General features: G+C 41.4%; 1 protein-coding gene across 29 annotated transcripts in view; it reads left to right on the top strand.

Annotated features, from left to right (window-relative positions):
* PCDH15 (protocadherin related 15) overlaps nt 1–19,745 on the top strand; it is a 539,977-nt gene that overhangs the window by 197,926 nt on the left and 322,306 nt on the right. For 28 of the 29 annotated variants that reach the window (XM_080598442.1, XM_080598431.1, XM_080598457.1 and 25 more), the window contains one exon: nt 12,630–12,695. The exons of the other annotated variant lie outside the window; for it this stretch is intronic. In XM_080598442.1, the coding sequence (XP_080454568.1) occupies nt 12,630–12,695 (66 nt within the window). The remainder of the gene's footprint in view (nt 1–12,629; nt 12,696–19,745) is intronic. 29 annotated transcript variants of the gene reach the window in all.

Here is a 19,745-nt window from a genome sequence, read left to right on the forward strand (position 1 = left end):
TGAGAGTCTCTGCTGGCTAATGACAGCCTGGGTGCTCAAAGAAACGGTGATGGAGGCTACTGTACTTTATTTGTCTTCGAATTGCTCAGTACACAAACCGCCAATGAAGCCAGAGGCTTACAGGCATGGTCCCCACACAGTTCCGTAGAATCACTGAACCGCTTGTCTGGCAATTAAAATAGTTACGAGTACACTGCCAAGGCAAGATAAACAGAGTGAATGGCTTCAGATGATCAACTGTTTTCTTAGTTATACAGTAATAGACTTGCAATGAAGCAGATTCTTAATCCCCCTTCCCCCCATATTAAATCATTTGCTAGTTAACATAAAAAATCATACTTTGTAATAAAGCACATAGCTGTGTTTCAGCTGTTTTTCTAACAGTCCTTGTGGGTACAACCTTTCTATAATTAAGTACGAGAGGTATGAGAAAATGTCCTATCTGCTTGTTCTTCCAGTACAATCAATGGCTTGGGATTTATTTTCAGCTGTGCATCTAGCTAATACAAAATTAATCAAGCTCTCCATTACAGTCAGCCTGGGTATGGAGTAGAAGCTGAGTACTTCTGTGTCACTGTGCTGATACTCTATCAGCGTCTGCTTGCTAGATAAAATCAAAAAAAAAAAGGGGGGGGGCTCAAATGGACTGGGGAGGGGCATAGTCTTTGGCACTAGTGGATGCTAAGAATGCATTTGAAGCCTACAGAAATATCTGTGCAGTTGATGTATCATCTTCAGGGTTCTCTTAAGTGCTGTCTCTTAGGTGGAAACCTTACGGGAAGAATTTGAAAGCTCCCTGTATTCTTATATTTCTAGCTGTAGAAATGAAGCTGAGTCCAGCTTGAAGGCATCATTTCTGTCCTCCTGCTTATGGGCCTCTATGTAGTCTGTTTTCAAATTATTATTATATTTCTGCAACTTAAGAAAAAAACATGCCCTCTTTTCTGCCCTTCCTTGCTGATGTAAAACTTGCCTGAATACACACCTAGGTTGGACTGACTTAACAAGTCCGCCTACTAATACTTGTCCTTTTTGGTAAAATGCCATTTAAAAATCTGTGTCTATGTATTTATTTGGAGAGGAAAGAGGAATTGCTGATGGGATGATGCTGATACCCCTTTAGCACCTCTAGTTTTTCACGGGGTCTGAAACACTGAGAAGAACGTACGAGAATATCAATTTTTGTTTCTGCTATCAAATATCTTCTTGGAGTTTTTATTTCAAATTTTGATAGTCTTTGCAGTAAGAAGTTGAACTTCTGCATTTTATGTTGTTACCTGTTCTCATTATTAGCACCGGTAGTAGTTGATTTGTTAACTGTTATGTTATTTCTTTGGTATTTGACATCTCAGGAAGCACAAATGTACCAACGTCATGTTTGTTTTAGGAAAAGGTAATGTTTTCCAATCTCCTCACCTCTCCCAGAGGGTAGTGGAAGATAGAGATTTTGATGGTAATTGGTGTGTCCTATAAGATGTTTCTTTTTAAAAATATTTTCTAGATAGGTAAAAATTCAGAAGTAAATATTTTGAGGGCTTGGAGTCACATTGCAAGCGATATGAAATGTCTTTTCCAATATAGCAGAAATATCCTGACTCTGTTTTCTTGCATGTTAGCAGTTGTTTGATGATAAAGGTTTTCGACAGCCGGTATACCATGCTTTGACTTTATTCTCACTGGCATTATTAGAAAACAAAAATCCATACTTTCTGAAGTGCATGAGTTTCGGGAAGAAGTCTTTCAAAGCTCGGAGATGCCATGCGTTGGTGTTGTGGGCGCTGTCTCTTGGGGGTGCTTGGATGCTCAGGGAATCCTCTGCAGGTGGGTGTTGGTGATCACTGTCTGCCGAGGGGTGGGCTTATGCAGGCCTTTAGTCTCATCCCATTACTCTTTTGTTCCTGCTCTTCTACAGCAGAGAGGCCTAAAGCCTTAAATTCATTAAAGTAAAATTTACGTTAGTTTAAAGACAAAACAAGGTTTGTGTTTTTATGCCAAAGTATGAGGAAAATCTTGCAAAAGGAAGAGAGGCTACAGAAAAATTCTTTCAGCTCATAACATATAACATAGCTCATTAAGTAGATGCTTCATGTAAGAGGCTTCAGTTATACCTTCGTGGGTTTTGTATATTAGAAAAAGCTGTTTCTAAAACACATTTTGAAGAAAGGATCAGCTTTTCACAAACTTTGTATCCCCTCCACCCTGCATTTTTCAGGCAAATCATGTTTTGACCTGGGAAATGTATTGTGAATTTACTGGCAAGTATAAATAATAAACTGCAGGACTGGGAGGACACGCTGTGTAAGAAAAAGGTACAATTACCTCTGTATATGGAAAAAGTTTAATTATAAATTAAGATTGCATTGGTTTTTGCTTAAGAAAATTGGTATCAAAAGTGTGCATTTAACCAGAAGAAAAACAAATAATATTTTGTAGCTATTCAACGTGAAAGCCCTTATTGCTTTTGTAATTAACGTGGGTTCAGGCTGTTTAGACACAGGCTGGGACTGGTGTGCAGAAAGCAGTTCAGACTTCAATTACTGAATCCTTTGGACCATAATTTATTAAACAGATACTTCAAAGGATGACTCTTTCTGTGAAGCCTTATTACTTGGTATTTTTCATAGATGAGGAACATGCAAGTGGACAGGACTGTCAGTCAGATGGCAGGTAGGAGTCGCATGGTGTCTTAAAGATGCCTTTGCCTTTTTTCAGTACAGGGCCTTTTGTCTGCAACTTGAGAGCCTGCTTTTGGCTGTCAGCTCTCTACCTTTTCCTCCAAGGTGGGAGGCAGTGTTTTCCAGATCGTTGGCTAATAGCATTTTGCACAGGTGAACATGTTTCAACATTGTCTGTGCAAAGTGTGGTAACTTCATGAAGCCACAGGAACTTGATTACTAGTGAAAAGTTGATTTACATGCTATTTCCTGCGTTTTGTCAGTACAAATACTTGGAAATATGCTTAAAAAACCTTCAGGCTTCATCCTTTTTATGGCCTGTTGATTTCTTTTGTCACTAATGTTAGATACATCATCTCCTATTTGAATTATCTGAAGCTTTCCGGTTTTGGGACCAAAGCACAGTGTCTGTCTTCAAGACCGTGTTCACTGATAATTAAATCGTCGTTTAGTTGAGGCATACCATCTCTAAATGTGAGACCCTCCAGGTCAGTCATGCAGGTTGTTTGCAGGCAGGGTTTGGGGTCACTCTGGCATGAGCAAGATGATCCTAGGGAGTTCTGTGGCCGTAGGACCCAGCAGCTCATCCCCACAGCACAGGGCTGCGTTTGCCATGATTTAGTGCAAAAGGAGGAAACTGGCACCGTGCTGCTCATCAAATTCAGCTGCTGAAGTCTGCTTTGGCTGGCTGCTGGGTGAGTGCTGAAGGAGCTGGAAGGGGAAGGTGCATTCAGGGAAGGAGGCCGCGGCAGGGCATCGCTCTGCCGAGCAGCACAGCAGCGTCCTCTCCTTCTGGCACTGCTGCGTGGTGCCTTGATTACATCGCAGGAAGATGTTGATCAACATGGAGTTCGTTACAGATGTCACAAGGAAGATACTTATAGGCACAAGATGTAAATGTTCGCAAAATTGCTTGTTAATGGCCCGAAACACAAACAATCCTGGGAGCGCAGCTTGGCTCGCAGAGCCTGCTTTCAGCAGAGGTAGGCAGTGGGTTACCTGCCCTGGCTGTGCCACGCCTGGGACGTGAGTGGGACTCGCCTGAGCTGCTGCAATACTCAGGGCAGCAATATTGCAGCTCAGCAAGGGGGAGGTGGCTGATGAGCAGCAAAGCCAGCTTCTTGTTAGGCTGCGTAAGGGCTCTGTCAACTTGGCTCTTGTGTTTTGCTGTAAGGGATGTGGATGTTGATGTTTACAGTGTCTGAGGTGAAGGTGTCTTTTTTTCCTTGAATCTTTAAAATACAAAGGGGGCTTGAGATTTTCCATCAATACAGTTTTTTCTAGCGTATTTTATAACACGTTGCTTTTTTAAAGAGCGTTGCTGAGACCGTGATCTCATAATAACACAATTCAGTGGTATTCACAGATGGTAATACTTAAAAAAATTTCATCATCTTTAAAAATGAGAATATTCCTGGGTGTATAGAAACATTTAACGATGTTTTTTTTTCTGAACTTCACCTTACTCTTCCTATTCACGCTTCTTTCCTTTGTCCCAGCTAATCCCGCTAAATTCTGTGGAAGATACAAACTTGAGATTTCTGTGTCTGTTGCATACAAAAAGAGTACTGCACTGAAAGGGGGAGAAACTGCTCAGGGAAAGATGAGAAACCTGATAACTCAACGTGATTTCTGTGGCAATGACCTTGATACTGAGCCTGAAGTCTAAAAATCACAAAGAAACCATTTAGGAAAATGGGACGGCTGGATGTTCTTAGCTCAGTTATAGGCAGAGCTTAGCTGTCCCCTCTCCCATGTTTCAGTTTATTAAATGCTCTTCCTATTTTACTTGCACATAAAGAAGTTTCATCGACAGTACAGGCTTCCACCTGCTTTTTCTGATTTGCTCCTACTAGTATTTTGTCTGCTTTTATACAGTAGCGAAAGCTGCTGCAGCTTTAAAACTTGCTTGTGGTATCTGGATTCAGTTTAATCTAAATAGTAAATATTTTTTCACTTTCCTGTATAAGATTGTCTTAAATGCATCAGTCGTAATAGGGAAAATGGAATTTCAGAAATACTGAAAACAGTGAAATTTTAGTGCTCGGTGTATAGCCATGGTTAGAAGCAGATTGAGTCAACTTTTAAAATTTTAGCATGTCTGAAGATGTTACAGCTTTCCTTGATTCATTCAGTGCATTTTCATGGTCTTAAAAATTACTTTTGGTTAATAGCAGTTTTAGGTGCTTCTTGGCATAGCATCATGTTTTTTGTGTTTTACAGTGTTTGGGGACACAAGTATGATTTTTTAAAAGGCTCTGTCAACTCCAAAACTGCTTGTAAAATGGAAATTGTTTCAATCTGAAAGAATATTGCTCAAAAGATCAATGGTACTGCATTTTTGTAAAGCAGTAAAAATAAAATACCAATACATAGCACTTGCAGGGCAATTTTCACATATAAAACCCTTTATAGGTATTATATCTGTATGAAAATGTTTGAAGAATGGAGAAATAAAGCTTCCAAATAAATCAGCTGTTGGGGATGCGTATTCTGTATGAGAACATGTTTTCTGAGGCTATGTGAACAAGAGCTTAGAATAATACTCAGACTTACGTCTCTTTTTGTGCTTTATTATCTGTCAGCATTGCCTTTTCTTCTGTTAAAAAAACAAACCCAAATGAGTCTACAGTCAGACTTGAGCATTTGGATCGTCTTTCACCTGAGTATTTGAATCTGAGCTATGAATTTTACAGTAGTGCTTAGCTGAGCCATTAATTTGCAGTCTGAATCAAAGCACAGAAATTCAGTGTAATTTTTAGAAGTATCACAAATGCGTTTGAATCAAACTCAAGTTTGCTGTCGTTCCTTCCCAGTTCCAACAATTAGAGATGTCTATCAGGAAGAGCTCTAAATAGTCTGTGAAAGCCCTTCTTATGCTATTTTCAATACAGAGCAATTGCAGCACAAGCCTGCTAATGTAAAGGTTATGCCAAGCTTATCCTAAATTGCACAGCTGTAGTTCTGAATTCAGCAACACAGGAAACAAGACAGGACATTTTCTCCTTAAATTGGGTTGCTTAGTTACTCGGTTAGCTTAAATGTATGGTTCTATGTAGCTCTTTATTAGCAGCCGTGTTCTGTAAATCGAGGTGTTTAGAGAGACCCTTTCATGGCTTTTTCCTGGGAGCGTTCCCTGCTGAAAGAGCAGTGGAAGTGCAAAACGTGGAGGTATAAGTGTGAGATTTTTCAACGGACTGTTTGCTTAATGAGCAATTTGGGCATTGCTGAGAATAAAGCACATCTGTAAGCAGAATGCATGGTTCAGAAGATTTAAGTGTGAAGTGTTGTGACCTCAGCCGGTGCCACAGACTCTTAGAATTTCATTTCTTTTATTTCCTGTATCTCCAATGTAAAAAAAACAAACAAACAAATGAAAGACAGAGAACACTCCATGACTTTCCCTGCATGTCACAAACCCCCGGAGCTCTGCTGGGGATTTCTGCGAAGCCCATGGGCTTGGGGTTTCAGGGTATGCATTGATACTCTGGTGTGTGAACCACTTGGCTCTCTTGAAGCAGACTCGGTCAGCAGGCCCTGCCATCTCCAGCCACCTCAGTGGTTCCCAAGCAGCCCTCGTGGCACTTTCTGTTCTGGCGAGGTTTTAATGAATCCATTAGTGCAGTGTTTTAGCTTTCTTCCATAGTACATCTTTTGTATGGCACGTGCATGAACTCCCTGTAATTTCCAGTCAGTGATCAGGCAGATACCACATATCTAGTTTTTCATTGATCCAGTCTCATTAGTTTGTGATTTAATATGGCTGTAGTATTGACACTGATTCAGGCTTGAGGACTGGACTTCAGTGGGTTCTAGCTGTACATCTCTTAAGGGCTTTATGTGCCTAAAAGTCACAGAATAAATGAAACTAAAGACTTTGCATACTTTGACTTTTTAAAAACTCTTCACCACCCCTCTATTTTCTTTCTCAACATGGATGGAAATGGTCAGAATAGGAGAAATGCTTGAAATCAAGACTGCTGCCTGACGTTTGCTGCTGTCGCTGAACTGAGGGGTGCTGCTGAATGCTGAGTGTTTCCTTTGGGTTTAGGATCGCAGCACGTTTTGGGGTGCGAGTGGTAGTGACTAGGTTCAAAGTAAGCTTGCTCTAATATGTTGCAGATGCAAAGCACTTGAGTGGATTCAGAAAGTTTGGACAAATTCACACCAAAAAAAATCCGTTAAGAGGTAGTGTTGTGTTCTTGGAATATTGCTTGTACGTTGTGCTTGCAGATAGGCTAAAAGATTTTCCTGCTGAAAGAACCTAACTTTATTCAGTGTATCACAGTTATCAGGCCTTAATTCTGTTCTTTGAGTTCAACGCTTTATAGGAAAGCTGTTTTATGGTACACATCACCTTTCAAAATGTTTTCCACGTGGATTAAATGTACATGCTAATTATTGGCTAACTGTTCAGTTTAATGTTCCAGACGTCATTAGTGCAGCAGAAGTGCCTGAAAGCTGAACACGCAGTAATTGTATGGTGAGGTTTTCTGGCTCGGGTAAAAGACATAGGCAAGTACTGGATGGATACTGGAAAGTAATAGAGCCTTCTACAGCCTCTGATGGCATTTAGAGTCTGGTCTTTTGTTCCAGTGACAAAGAATGAAAATACTGTCTTGTGTTCTGCCACCAAATAGAATAATTTCCTTCCACAGTTACTGAGTAGAACTTCATTAAATACGGTCTTTCAAATCAGGCTGCAAATCTGCTAGGACTGAGTCAGTCTTCTGAGATTGTCTGTGGTTGTATGTCCTGTGACTGTTTTTTATTTAAAAAAAAAAATCTAGTTACATCTGAATATTTGAAAGCAAAATTGAATACAGAATAAAATGTAAAATACTGTAGAGTACTAACTGGGTATTTTTGAAACAGCTGGAGGAAGAGTTGATGATTAGCAAATTGAAGTGGATGTTTTTCTAGCTTTAATTTCAGGAGCGCCTGGGAGGAGATGAGTTATCTCGGGAAATAACTTCCCCGGGAAGGCTCGGGCGGGCTGCTCGTTCAGAGGCCAGTGCTGCTCTCCCTGCAGGCTGCTCCCTCGGGGCAGGGAGACTCCCCTGGCCTTGAGACTGCCTTTGTGAAGTTCTCCTTGAGTTTTGCGATGTCACTGGAAACACCCAGACCCTTTAGTAAATGCCGTGGGAGATTGCATTTTGGTTATAGTCACTGAAATTTGTAGGAAGGCTTTTTGTGGGGCAAGCTGTTTTCATCACTGAACTTCCACATAACCAGTGTGATGGCAGGCCTTGCAGTCTTGATTTAATGATTACAGCAGCCAACTTCAGACACTGCTCCCAGCTAATTCCAATGTTTTATTTAGCTTGAATTTGAAGGTCTGCGACATATCACTGGGTATTCGGATGGGGAGTGGATGGGGTGGCTCTCCAGTGGCAGAGGATGGGATTATTCGGGTTGCCGGCTCATGCTGTTTGACCTTGCTGAGCATCTTACCTAGAGCCTTGATTGAGGGATTCCTCTGAGCCATCTCATTAAAAATAATTAGAAATTAAAATAATGAAAATGAGCTATCAGAAACCAAATGGATCTAAGCCACGTAACTGTTCCATGAAGCGTTTGTTAAATGGATTTTGAGTTCGCTCCCAAGGAGGCAGGCACTTTGTCTGCCTTTGCCTTGATCATGTACTGGTAAAGCAAAAACACTAGTTAGAGGGAGCAGTGAAGTTAATGACAGGAACAGAAATGCTTTCCTGCAGGCTTTCAGGAAAGCCTTCCTAGCTTGTTGTTTCACTTGCCTGATGGCTACTGCCTTTTCTGTGATGTGCCTGGGTGGGAGGACGCTGCTGCATCGCGAGTACATTCACCAGTGCTGCTGCTTAAACAAGAAATATGATTGTATTGGGATAACCGGAGGTAGGGAAGCTCATTTAGAATATGGCCTTTTCTGCCGTTTTTAAGTGAGCTCAATTCAGGATGATTTGACTTCTGTGACCATTCCATTATGCCCAGGAATTTCAAGGACAAGTGGCTTTTTGTTGAGAGCGGAGAACAAATACCTGGAGAGCAAACAGATGGTGCTTCAGCATCGCACTTCTGCAGGTGCTTCTGGTGGAGTGGAGGTACCTTGAGAAACAGCCTCTGCCTCTACGGGGCTGATGGGCAAGGGCCTCCTGTGGAAGAAATCCCATGATGGAGAGAAACTCTTCTGTCTCAGCTATTGCACTAGTCTTATAAACATTTTTTTGTTGTTAGCTAGGTAAGCATCAGTGTTATGTTATAATCATCTGCAGCTTGAATCAGAAGAGTTGGAAACATCTCTGTTTTATATGGAGGCCCATAATCAAATGTAAGGCACTTTAAAACAAAGCAAACAACAACAAAAAGAATCAGAAAAAAGTGGTGTGTAAACATTTCCTTTGTAAGTCAGCTTTGGTGCTGCAATTATCTGTGCTTGTTTCTGTTGAATAAAGCAATCTATTACTGTTGAAGCAATTTCTGTTGAGGAACATTTATATAAAATTCAAGAGAAATTGAAACTCCTAATATTGCTGAGAACCATTTCATGTGATCCCTTTCTTAAGAAAATTAGGGTAGGTTTTGAAAATGTTGAACTGTTTCTTTTTCTACTGTCTCTGCGGGAAGGGTGTTCCAGGGTCCGCTATGCTCACACCCCGTGTCAGAGCTGCTGCACCTGCTCAGAGCCAAGGACGACTTCTGCCCCCAGGGAGCAGCAGGAGTGAAGGGGACACAGCCAGGACGGCTGGCCCAGGCTTCAGCCCAAAGATGTTTGTCGTGTACTCGGTATTTTCCACAAGGCCCGTCTGGTGCGTGGTGATAAAACACAGTATCTGAGCTTGTTGACTGTGTTTGGCAAGAAAATAAATGTACCTCCCATGTATTTAAAACATGGGACTCATCTTTAAAGGCTGAAGTTGAATTTGTCTGCCTTGGAATTGGAAATTTATGTAACGCTGCAATTTTAGATTAATCTGTTGAGTGTATGCTGATGAATGCGGAACTAAGCAAGTCTAAGGCGTTATTAGGCTCTGTCTTTGGAGGAAGTGGAGGGGTGATAGACGTCCTAAAATGCAGTCTGGTATTTGGTTAGTGCTGGTGTGGCTGAAATAATATAAAATGATCATCTGTAAACTGTTATCTGTGCAACAAAGCCGCATTTGTTGAGATTTTTTTTATTGGTGCCATCACTGTGATCCTCAGCTAGAATTTCTTCTATGCATCCTGTTTTTTTCCTTCCCCAGCTGTAGAATTAGTTTTTGCTATTACTCTAATCTGTTCTTTTGACTGAAATTTATCTCATGACAAATTTAATTGCTTCACCTGCCCACACTTGCAGTAATTCCTCTGCAAATCACCAAACTCCACTGTACAGTGTACCTTTTCTCTGAGATTTTTTTAATCCAGATTTCAGCGCCGAGTATTCATTTTAATCAAAGCAATTATGTGTGGTGTGTTTACAATTCTGAAAATCCTGATGCATTTGGTGGAACGCCAATCCCATGAAAAGGCTGCTGTAGCACGATTGATCTGTAATTTCAATACTTTGCGTAGTGAGAATTCAGCTCAAGGCTGTGGGGGTTGTGAACCCTGATCTGGGTGACATTTTCACAGAGGAACCCAGCAAGGGGAAAACGCCAGTGCAGAAATAGAGACAATGGGGAAAAAGCTCATTTGGTTTTACAAAAAGTCACGATCGTTCTTTTGGTAAGGAATATGTAATATTCAGGGTTAAAAATTGTCCCTGCTTTGGATTTCTGTGTGGTTATGTGCGCAGTGGTCACTGTTGGGTGACAAATGGCAGACCCTTCCCGAAAACAGCCTTGGTATGTTTGTATCGGTGGGCTTTTAGCACTAACGGAGTTTGTTGAAGGGTTGTTCTGTTAGCCAAACGGTAAAGTTCTTGAAAATTACAACAAATAGATAAAAAATATCTCTGGAAAAGGTTGGGGTTGTATCAGTTATGGTCCTGTTATTTTTATAGCATCCAGCAAAAATAATAAAAGCAGGAAAAATTCTGTGTTTCATGTGGATATGCAAATGGTACTTATCTTTGCACAAACGTGCTCCTAGCAATGAAAGCTATAATGACATGGAAGGTGAATTTCATTGAGGTGCTCTGTTTCCTCTGTTAATGCCTTGAAAAAACAAACAAACAAAAAAACTATAAATATGTAACTTTTCTGTATCAAGGTGGAGCACATAAGAATACAAAGAGAGCATTTGCTCAGTGAACAAACATACGTAGATTTCTTAGGATAACAAACGAAGCTGTACATGTGTACATGAAACCACCAGCAGTGTCACAGCTGAACGGCTGGGAGTGTGCGCACCCACACCAGCTCTCTGCCTTTCATCTTCGCAGAAAGGTTTGCCTCTGTGGCTTTTGGAAAATCCAAATAACACTGATTACATGGTGACGGTGTTATTGTTGGTAATAATTCAGGTGGTGTTCAGGCTGCTCATAAATATTACGAGTCTCAAAGACGCATGCTGTCAGTTGTGGTGCGCTCACTGTTGAGAAGTTTGGTCTTGCAGCTGCGCTTGTCAGCTGAAGAGCAAAGCTGTCAGTGCAAGAAATCATCGTGCCATGGGGATGCCCTTCGGGGGCCTCACCTGAAGAGACATCTGGATAAATGCTGCACTGTTTTCATCTTCCTCCATAGGTTCGGTCTGTGCTGGGGCAGTCGCAGCCTGTAATTAGCAGCTGTGCAATTCTGTTGAAGTCAGCGAGTGTGTCATTTTTCCTGCAGGCTGGGAAATTGTGTTTTACCTCGTCTTGCTGCTGCATTTAATTTACAGATGATTTTCTATTGGGATATTGTGTAAAGTGTTTAGACCTCTCCAAAAAATCCAGTGCTGCTTTCCCTGGATCGGTACGAAGCTCTGCGTAGCTGCCTTTGTGGCCTGGCCCCTGCGAGGAGGACAAAGTTCTTTGTGCTGAAAGGGCAAGGAGAAATGTTTTCCCTTATCATGCTGTTCTAGTGGTACTGTGAGGCCCTTTAAAAATGAGAAGCACCTCTTAATTAACATTTTTTCCTACTGGGGTTGAAGAGGTAATATTTTTCTTCTGTTTAATATAGAAAACCAAATTGTTCGCAAAATCCACTTATTACAAGTAGTATACATACTTTTGAATATTGTAGGACTACACCTATGCCTTTGCTAGCTCTGCATGTACTGCTTTGTCTTTGAAGCTATCGTTTCTGTAAAGCAACAAAATCTTACTTATTTTCTTTCATTATTCTGCTCTGCTTCCATTGATGCCTCTAAACTTTTGACTCCAGACTGGCAATATGAGGGTAAGATGGCACAATGAAACTTCCTGAACATTGCTTGTCTGTTCTTAATTTTTATTTTCCTTTGAATGTTATTAAAATTCTGTTCACTTCCTTTAAATCTTTTTGTTGCAATTAAATTCAAATTATGTTTGTTTCTGCTGTGAAGCTTTAATTATGATTTATATGTTTTAATTATTCCTTTGTTTTTTTTCTTTGGGATAAATTACTGTCCTGTTATATCTGTCCTGAGGGAACTCTGCTTCACTGTGCTCCCTGGTAGCATCTCCAGAGCAAGACGTGGACATGTTCTAGTGTAGCCAGCAAACTGTGTTGTGGGTACATGGCAAGAATTTGGTGCGTGTAGTCATGACATGGGAAGAAAGCTCCCCTAAGAGAGAATACAGCAAAGCATATTAAGCTTACACTGCTTAATTGTTAGTTTTAGATATGGATCAGCATCTGAGACTTTAAATCCTCCGTCATCAGATTCTCCTTTGCCTTAAAAAGTTTATCTGAATAATGGATAAATTAAGAGATCAGATTTTGATCCATCACACTTCAGTGATGCTTGTCTTCAGTATGCTGAATATCGTGACTTGTTTTGAAAAACAAACAACCCACAAAACAAGCAAACAAACAAAAACCCAAGGTCCTTTCTCTGGAATCAGAAATAACTTCTTTTTTTTAATCTTTATAGATTGCAAATTGGCCAGAACAGGTCCTCCAGCCACAATAGTTCCTATCGATGAAGAGAGTCGTAACGGTGAGTGCATCTCTGTTCTCCGGGACGCCCCTTTGGGTTCCCCACGGTCACTGGTGAGGGTGTGGAGGCTCCCAGCTGCTTTTCTGAAGCCTGGGAAGAGCATTAATGTTGTTGTCTTCTGGGTTTCCCATGCAGCTTTTAGAAGGTTCCTTGTTTCTTTCAGTCTAAGCTTTGGTAGTGGATACCTCTGAAGCAGCAGAGCTTGTTTACAGGTACTCATGTAAACTCTGAGAGAAAAATGAATTATAGCTATTTTATTCATTTGTCAAACCATACACTTCTTTAATTTTTGATCTTTGGTCTCAGCATTCCTGTAGTGCAGCATACTGTAACGTGATGATGTGTTTGCTCCCTGTTAATGTCACGTTGTACAGGTGGCTGTTACTCTTTGGTATTACTAATTTTCACTAATTTTTATTCAGTGTTTTTTTTTTTCTCCTTTTTATTGTTTTTAATTTAGTTAGTTAGGCACAGTTGAGTGTAGCATGTGTGGTTAACCTTTGTCACACATGGGCGCAATGAAATGCTGAACCAAGTCTGGGTCATGCTGGTGAAACTTCTCTGCTGTTATCCCTGGGCAAACTGCTTGGTATTGGAGTTGCTTGCATTCCAACAGATAAAAATATGCATTTTTTTCTGGTAACAGAAACAAAGAAAAAATGATGTCAGTAGTGTTTAATACACCTGTATGCTGAGTAACCCAGTTTCTACTGGACAGGCTTTTAGCATCAGACTATCTTCTTCCTCTGTGCTGATTTTTCTTGCAGTCATCAGTCATGTCTGCTGAAAATAAGAAATGATGGCCGTAGCAAAATGAAATTCCGCTGGTAATTGTGTCCATGTACTGAGTGGGATTCTTGTTTTTCCTTTTTCCACATGTAATCTGAATGCCATAAAAGTAATTTACGTAGTGCAGTATTAATTTTAGTAGAAGCAATATCATGTTTGTGTCATGGTTATATAAAATGGAAAAAAAAAGTCTTAGAGCATTTAGGTGGCGTGTGATCACAACATATATGGTTGTTCTTACCATTTAATTGTAGAACTTGTGTGTGAAGTCTGTAATTCAGTTTTAGTAAATTATGGTGAAAATAGATGCATACGCTACCTAAATAGTTCAGGGGTCAGCAGTCATTGTCTTTTTCATCTTTTTTCCAGTTTTGTACTATAGAAGTAGTCATGGGATTTGACGCTTGTGAAATAACTGTATCTGTGCCACCTTGTTGGGAAGGTGTCGAGTACTCCTGTTTACACAAAGGTAGCACTGACACTTTTTCTTATGTTCTAGCAGCACTTGAGTTGCATATGTGAAGAATGGTGGGATAAATAGTGGGAAAAAAAAAGAGGAAATTTAAAGTTTGAGTGTAGTCACTTGAAGTATGAATAAAAATGTGGAGAAATAAGTTTGTGTCCCTCTAATTGGTAGTTGTTTCTCAGCTGGACTTTGTTTCTCATCTTTTGAATATTTGAGTCAGTGCTTCCTAAATATTTAATATTTCTACTCAAATGTAACTGGCCTACAAGACAGATTGTTGAATAGGATACGTTGTGGAGAGGTGTGTTTTTCCTAAAAGCTTTGTTTGTCTCTGCAGTGATTTAATATATCTATTTCACTGTGAATTCCTATGAGCCATTAATTCCCCATTAAAGAAGTCAAATGGGAAGTAGAAACTTCAATTCGCATTGCAGATAATGGAAGCGACACACCTCATCTGTAAGCCACAATATGTATTAAATAAACGAATCTCCTGGGAAGCCAGCTCTTGAATTGAAATGCCCTTATTGTTTAGCTGTCATTGTTGAAGGGGTAGGTTGTGTCCTCCCCTACTGCCCTGTGTGGCCGAGATTAATGAAGGTCGAATATACCTGATAACAGTGTAGAGGCTCAGCTGTCAAGTCAGTGCTACCACTTCTTTACTTCATATTAAATGATTCTTTCTCCGTAAGTCTTGCTTAAGCTGGCGGTAGGTATTTTGAAACGGACAGGCCCAGCAAAGGATGTGATGCTGCTACCAGCAGGTTGTTTTCTGGCTCGGAGTGCACCCCTCCAGATGTCCTAGGGTTCAGTGGGAGTGCTGTAGTTTGTGTGGATCCACGCCGAACAAAGGGTATGCTTGGACCCGAGTGTGTATCGAGGAGTTAGGGACTGTCGGGCAGTAGCGTGTGACAGTGACAGATGGGGTAATGAGTGCAAGCAGCAGGCTGAGGGCTGAGGCATCCCATCAGTTTAATGCGTTTGACAAGTAGGAGTATATTGGGGGACGGGTAAAGAATCCCAGGAGTGGTGAACTTCACATTTCTTGAGGTATTAATGATTTTTTTTTCCACTTTTTCTTTGTTTAAATGAATGGGTTATATGACTCGATGGTCTTAAAAGCAAAATTAAATGCTTCTAGATGTATGGGGGTTTCTTTCAGTCAGAGAATTATGTTCATCAATTAATATCTTTACTGAAATGGAGACTTTAAAACATTTTAGGTTTTATTCTAGAAATTGAGAATATTGCATGGGCAATTGTCAGAAGTGTTAACGCAGCTTTGTAGAGGACAGCTGTACTGAGTAATTTAAGATGTGTTGTTGCATTTTGTTCAGAGGGCTGGAGCATCACTGGGGGAGCTCTGGGTCTTCAGCCTGGAGAAGAGAAGGCCCCAGGAGACCTCACAGCGGCCTGCCCATGCCTAAAGGGGGCTGCAGGAAAGCTGGGGAGGGACTCTGTGTCAGGGGGTGTAGGGATAGGACAGGGGGGAATGGCTTTAAACTAAAAGAGGGGAGGGTTAGGTTAGATAGGAGGAAGAAACTCTTGACTCTGAGGGTGGTGAGGCCCTGCCCCAGGCTGCCCAGAGGAGCTGTGGCTTATGTCAGAAGAAGGCATTAAGACGGCTTTTGCCACTTGTAGCTTCCAACTTAATGGTAGCTGGAGTTTCAGCGGAATTGTGCTGCTGCTGTGTATGGAGGCAGGCAATCTGCAGAACGGTGATCCAAAGTAGTAAATAGGAAGCACCAATCCAGGTGTGCTCCTGGGTAGGTTAGAGCTTATGAATTATTTCTTTGGGCCGATAGCTGTGTAAAACCCAAATACTGTTTCCGGCTCTGGGACTGTTGCTTAAGCATCAGCGGAGGCTACCTTACAGTGATGGTGAACAACTGAGAGTTCCTTGTACTTCAGACTTATGTGTTTGGATTTTTGTTGCTGTAACTGCACCCCAAAAAGAACCATGTGTGCTTTTTTCCCCTAAGGTGGGTTTAGTCAAGTTACCTACTAGCCAGTATCGTAGCCAGATGCCAGCACAGAAATCAGGATAACTTAGATGAGTTTCACCCAAATGTGAAGAGCAACGTACATGGTGTCTTGATAATGCATTCACAACAAAACCTCTGTAGCCATAAAGATCGTGTTTGTCTTCTTGCCCGTCCTAGGTAACTCAGTGAACATTCTTCTGTTCTGTTCTTTTTCTTCCTTTATACTCTTGAGACGATATAGAGTGTTAATGGATGTTGGACATTTGCTGCAGATTACGTGTTCTTTTCTCTCTGTACTTGCGTCTCTGCAGTCTCATTGGGGATTTTGGTATTTGTGCAAACGCAGGTAAGGGCACGAATGAGTCTCACGGGCAATGAAGGGTTTGATAGTGTTTGAGTACCTCTTCATCTTCCCACTGTTTGGGTATGGGTCTTCTGTCAGCCTGGCTTCCTGGGGAGGCGGAGGATGTGTGATCACTCTACATGCAAGTCCCAATAACACCCTGCAGAGGGGCACTAAATGGCAAGTGGGGCGCAAATGTGCAGAGGAACACAGGCTATGGTTGGTTTGTTTGTTTTTCTGCTACTGTAGGACCAATTTATTTTCAGTTTAATTGTATGAAATGTTGGAAGAATGGACTTGATTACTGAAGCGCTTTGACAGTATGTCTGAAAATTTCCATGCTGTAGCAAAGTATTTTTGTTTTTCAGGGACAACTGACAGGGATTGAAGAAAATGTTTCTAGAGGCATAAAATCTCTAGCCTCTCTTCTGAGAAAGGCTTCAATTGTACTAATACATTTCCTATGGACTGTGTGAAGGCTTCTAAGCTGCCATTATTTAATGAAATTTTCAGTGACAACTGGTATGGGCTGGAACTGAACTAATGAGCCTTAAAGAGTAAGGGTCCTGCTGCCTATCCCCACATATGTCGATTCCACTCTGACTGCCATGAGCCATTTTGGCTACGGGGAGAAATGGATTTAGTGAAATAAAGTTTTCTTATTAGAAAGTTGCTGTGGTTAAACACAAATGTGTTGAAAATAACATTTCTTAAGAGCTACAACTTCATGGTCTTTTCCTGCCTTTCCCTTCTGTTTCAGAAAAAGGATGAATTAAGGAGCTGAAGGATGAGAAGGTTCTTTCTTCAGCATCATAGTATTTTCCAATACATCTTTCTTACAGAAGTGATGTCTTTGACATTATTGCTATTTCAAATTTTCTTTCCTGAGAATTTTTTGGTTTTGCAGATGAATTCTAAACATGCCAGCAAGGCTATGTAACTGGATCAAAATACCATTTAAAGGGATTTTGCTTTTTTAACATGAGAAAGTCCACTGCAAGTGAGTCGTATGCTTGGGTTGTTTAAACCATGCATGTTTTTTCAGCAAATACGCAAATTCATTTTTGAGAGGTGTTTTGTTGTGCTACATCCGAAGAGCTGCTGAGTTAGAATTAGTGGTGCTAAAATACACAGAGATTCATCTCAGCTTTTGGCCCTGTAAAAGGTGTAGCAGGGAGAGCAGGCTGAGATGAGATGTGCCAGATGTACAGACGAGTTGAATGTGCTCGTGTCTGTAGTATGTTCCCGTCACTCTCTTAACATGTATGGTGAATCTACAAACCAGCATTAAAATAGAAGACAGTTCTGTAAAATTTTGCAGCATCTAAGTAAAAGCTCACACCTATTTTGCATACTAAAAAGTAGAATCACAGGATCACAGCACAATTTGGGTTGGAAGGGCCCTTAAAGCGCCCCCTGCCCCCAGCGCAGGCTGCCCCCAGCCCCATCCAGCCTGGCCTTGGGCACTGCCAGGGATGGGGCACCCACAGCTCCTTGGGGCAGCCTGGGACAGGGCCTCTCACCGCCCTCAGAGTAGAGAGTTTCTTCCTTATATCTAATCTAGCCCTACCCTCTTTTAGTTTAAAGCCATTCCCCCTTGTCCTATCCCTACACCCCCGACACAGAGTCCCTCCCCAGCTTTCCTGCAGCCCCCTTCAGCCATGGGCAGGCCGCTGTGAGGTCTCCTGGGGCCTTCTCTTCTCCATGCCGAACACCCCCAGCTCCCTCAGCGTGGCTTCAGAGCAGAGGGGCTCCAGCTCCTGTTTGTCCTTGTGGCCTCCTCTGGACTCTCTTCAATATCTCCACATCCTTCTGGTTCTGGCGCCCCAGAGCTGAACACAGCACTGCAGGTAAAAAGTAGAAGAGTGCACCTTGGTCTCCCAGTTGATCTCCTCCTTCTGTCAGGACAAGCAAAGTGGGAAGGAAGGAAGGAACGGCTCATCTCATGGTAGCATAGTACACCATCCTGGAGACCTCAGCAGGGGAAGGCAACAGTCCAACCATGGTGAACAGAGTTGTCTGTTGAAGGCTTCCATTTATTGCACACAGCCTCACGTGTCTGTAGGCCCCCCCGGTCTTTTATATCACACGTAAGACTTGCTCCTTTGACTTCTTGCTCTGCCTGCAGTCTCTCTGTGCAGTGCTCTCCTCCACTGGCACCCCGTGCATCAAACACAGCCTGCTGGCCTGCCCGCTGCAGCTAGCAGTGCTGACCAGCAGTGAGATGAGCCAGTTAACACTCAGCTGGGGGGTGAAGTTATAAATAAGGTGAGCTGAGGACAGGCTTGTGTACTCAGCACCTGAGCAAGACTTAAAGCTATTCCGGGAGGATTAACAGGACTGAAATAGGGCAGAGCTTTCAGCTGCAGCTCTGGGTTTCTTGCGGCAGGAGGGAAGACTTGATTTTCTTTTAAGCTGTACAGATGCTAGCACGTTGCGTAGAGATGTTAGAATCTATCAAGTTATATATTCCCGTAAGTTATAATTTACTGTCTTAGCAAGCCTCTGAATTTTCAACTTGAAAACAAGGTGTTTTCAGCTATTTCCCATTGTTTAAGAGTGAGCTTTATGTATCATGAAGAAAAGAAAAATAGTGTTTGTTTTCCTATTTCAGGTGATTTTGAGAAAAGGTAGTCTCTCAAGTCTGGGATGCGTGGGAATGGAGAAGGGTCCAAGCTGAAATCTACTGTAATTCTTAATTGATTTTCTTAGTTACCCCATAAAGTTAATTTGCAGACTCTTTGCATTCAACTTTCAGTTAGCAAGCTATTTCTTGGTAACAATTAACAATTACATTTTTGTAATAGATGAAAATCAAGTGATGAGCGTATGTTATTGCTCATGTGAAACGTTTCCAGAGAGAAACTGCTTCAGTCGATTTCTAATCTACATTTTGCAATTGTCTACATGCATACGTGTCCACACATAATATTTACTCAAATCTACAGACAACTGTAAAGCTTTATAAAGTCTTTGTGAGCATTTTTTCCAACTGTGGAAAGCATTCATTTTCAAATATATCATCACCAAGCTCGAATCTGATTTCCATAGCACTGGAAACATGGTATGTCATTTATACATACGATAAGGGTAAATTAAGTTATTGCAGCCAATAAATAGAACTTTGAATGAATTATTACCTTGCAGAGCAAGGGAGAGAAGAGCTCAATCAACTTTGCTTCTAAACCATCAGCTTGTCTTCAGTTGTAAAAGTAATAGTTCTTACTGCACAGATAGTGAGTGCAATGTTCTCTGATCACATTGGTAAATCTGCATCCCTCGGTGAGTCTACATGCTTGTCTGCCAAGGGTGTAGGGGTAGCACTTAGCTGCTGATACAGTCTAGATGGCTAATAAGATTGTAGTGTTGGGCATCAGCAGTATTTTGCTGAATTCGTCTGTGCTGCTGCTGTTCATTAATACTTGGTCTGTATTAGATTATCTAGCAATACCAATTTGAGCTGGATC

This window comes from Anser brachyrhynchus (assembly GCF_964034855.1).
Source record: "Anser brachyrhynchus genome assembly, chromosome: 6".
Lineage (NCBI taxonomy): Eukaryota > Metazoa > Chordata > Aves > Anseriformes > Anatidae > Anser > Anser brachyrhynchus.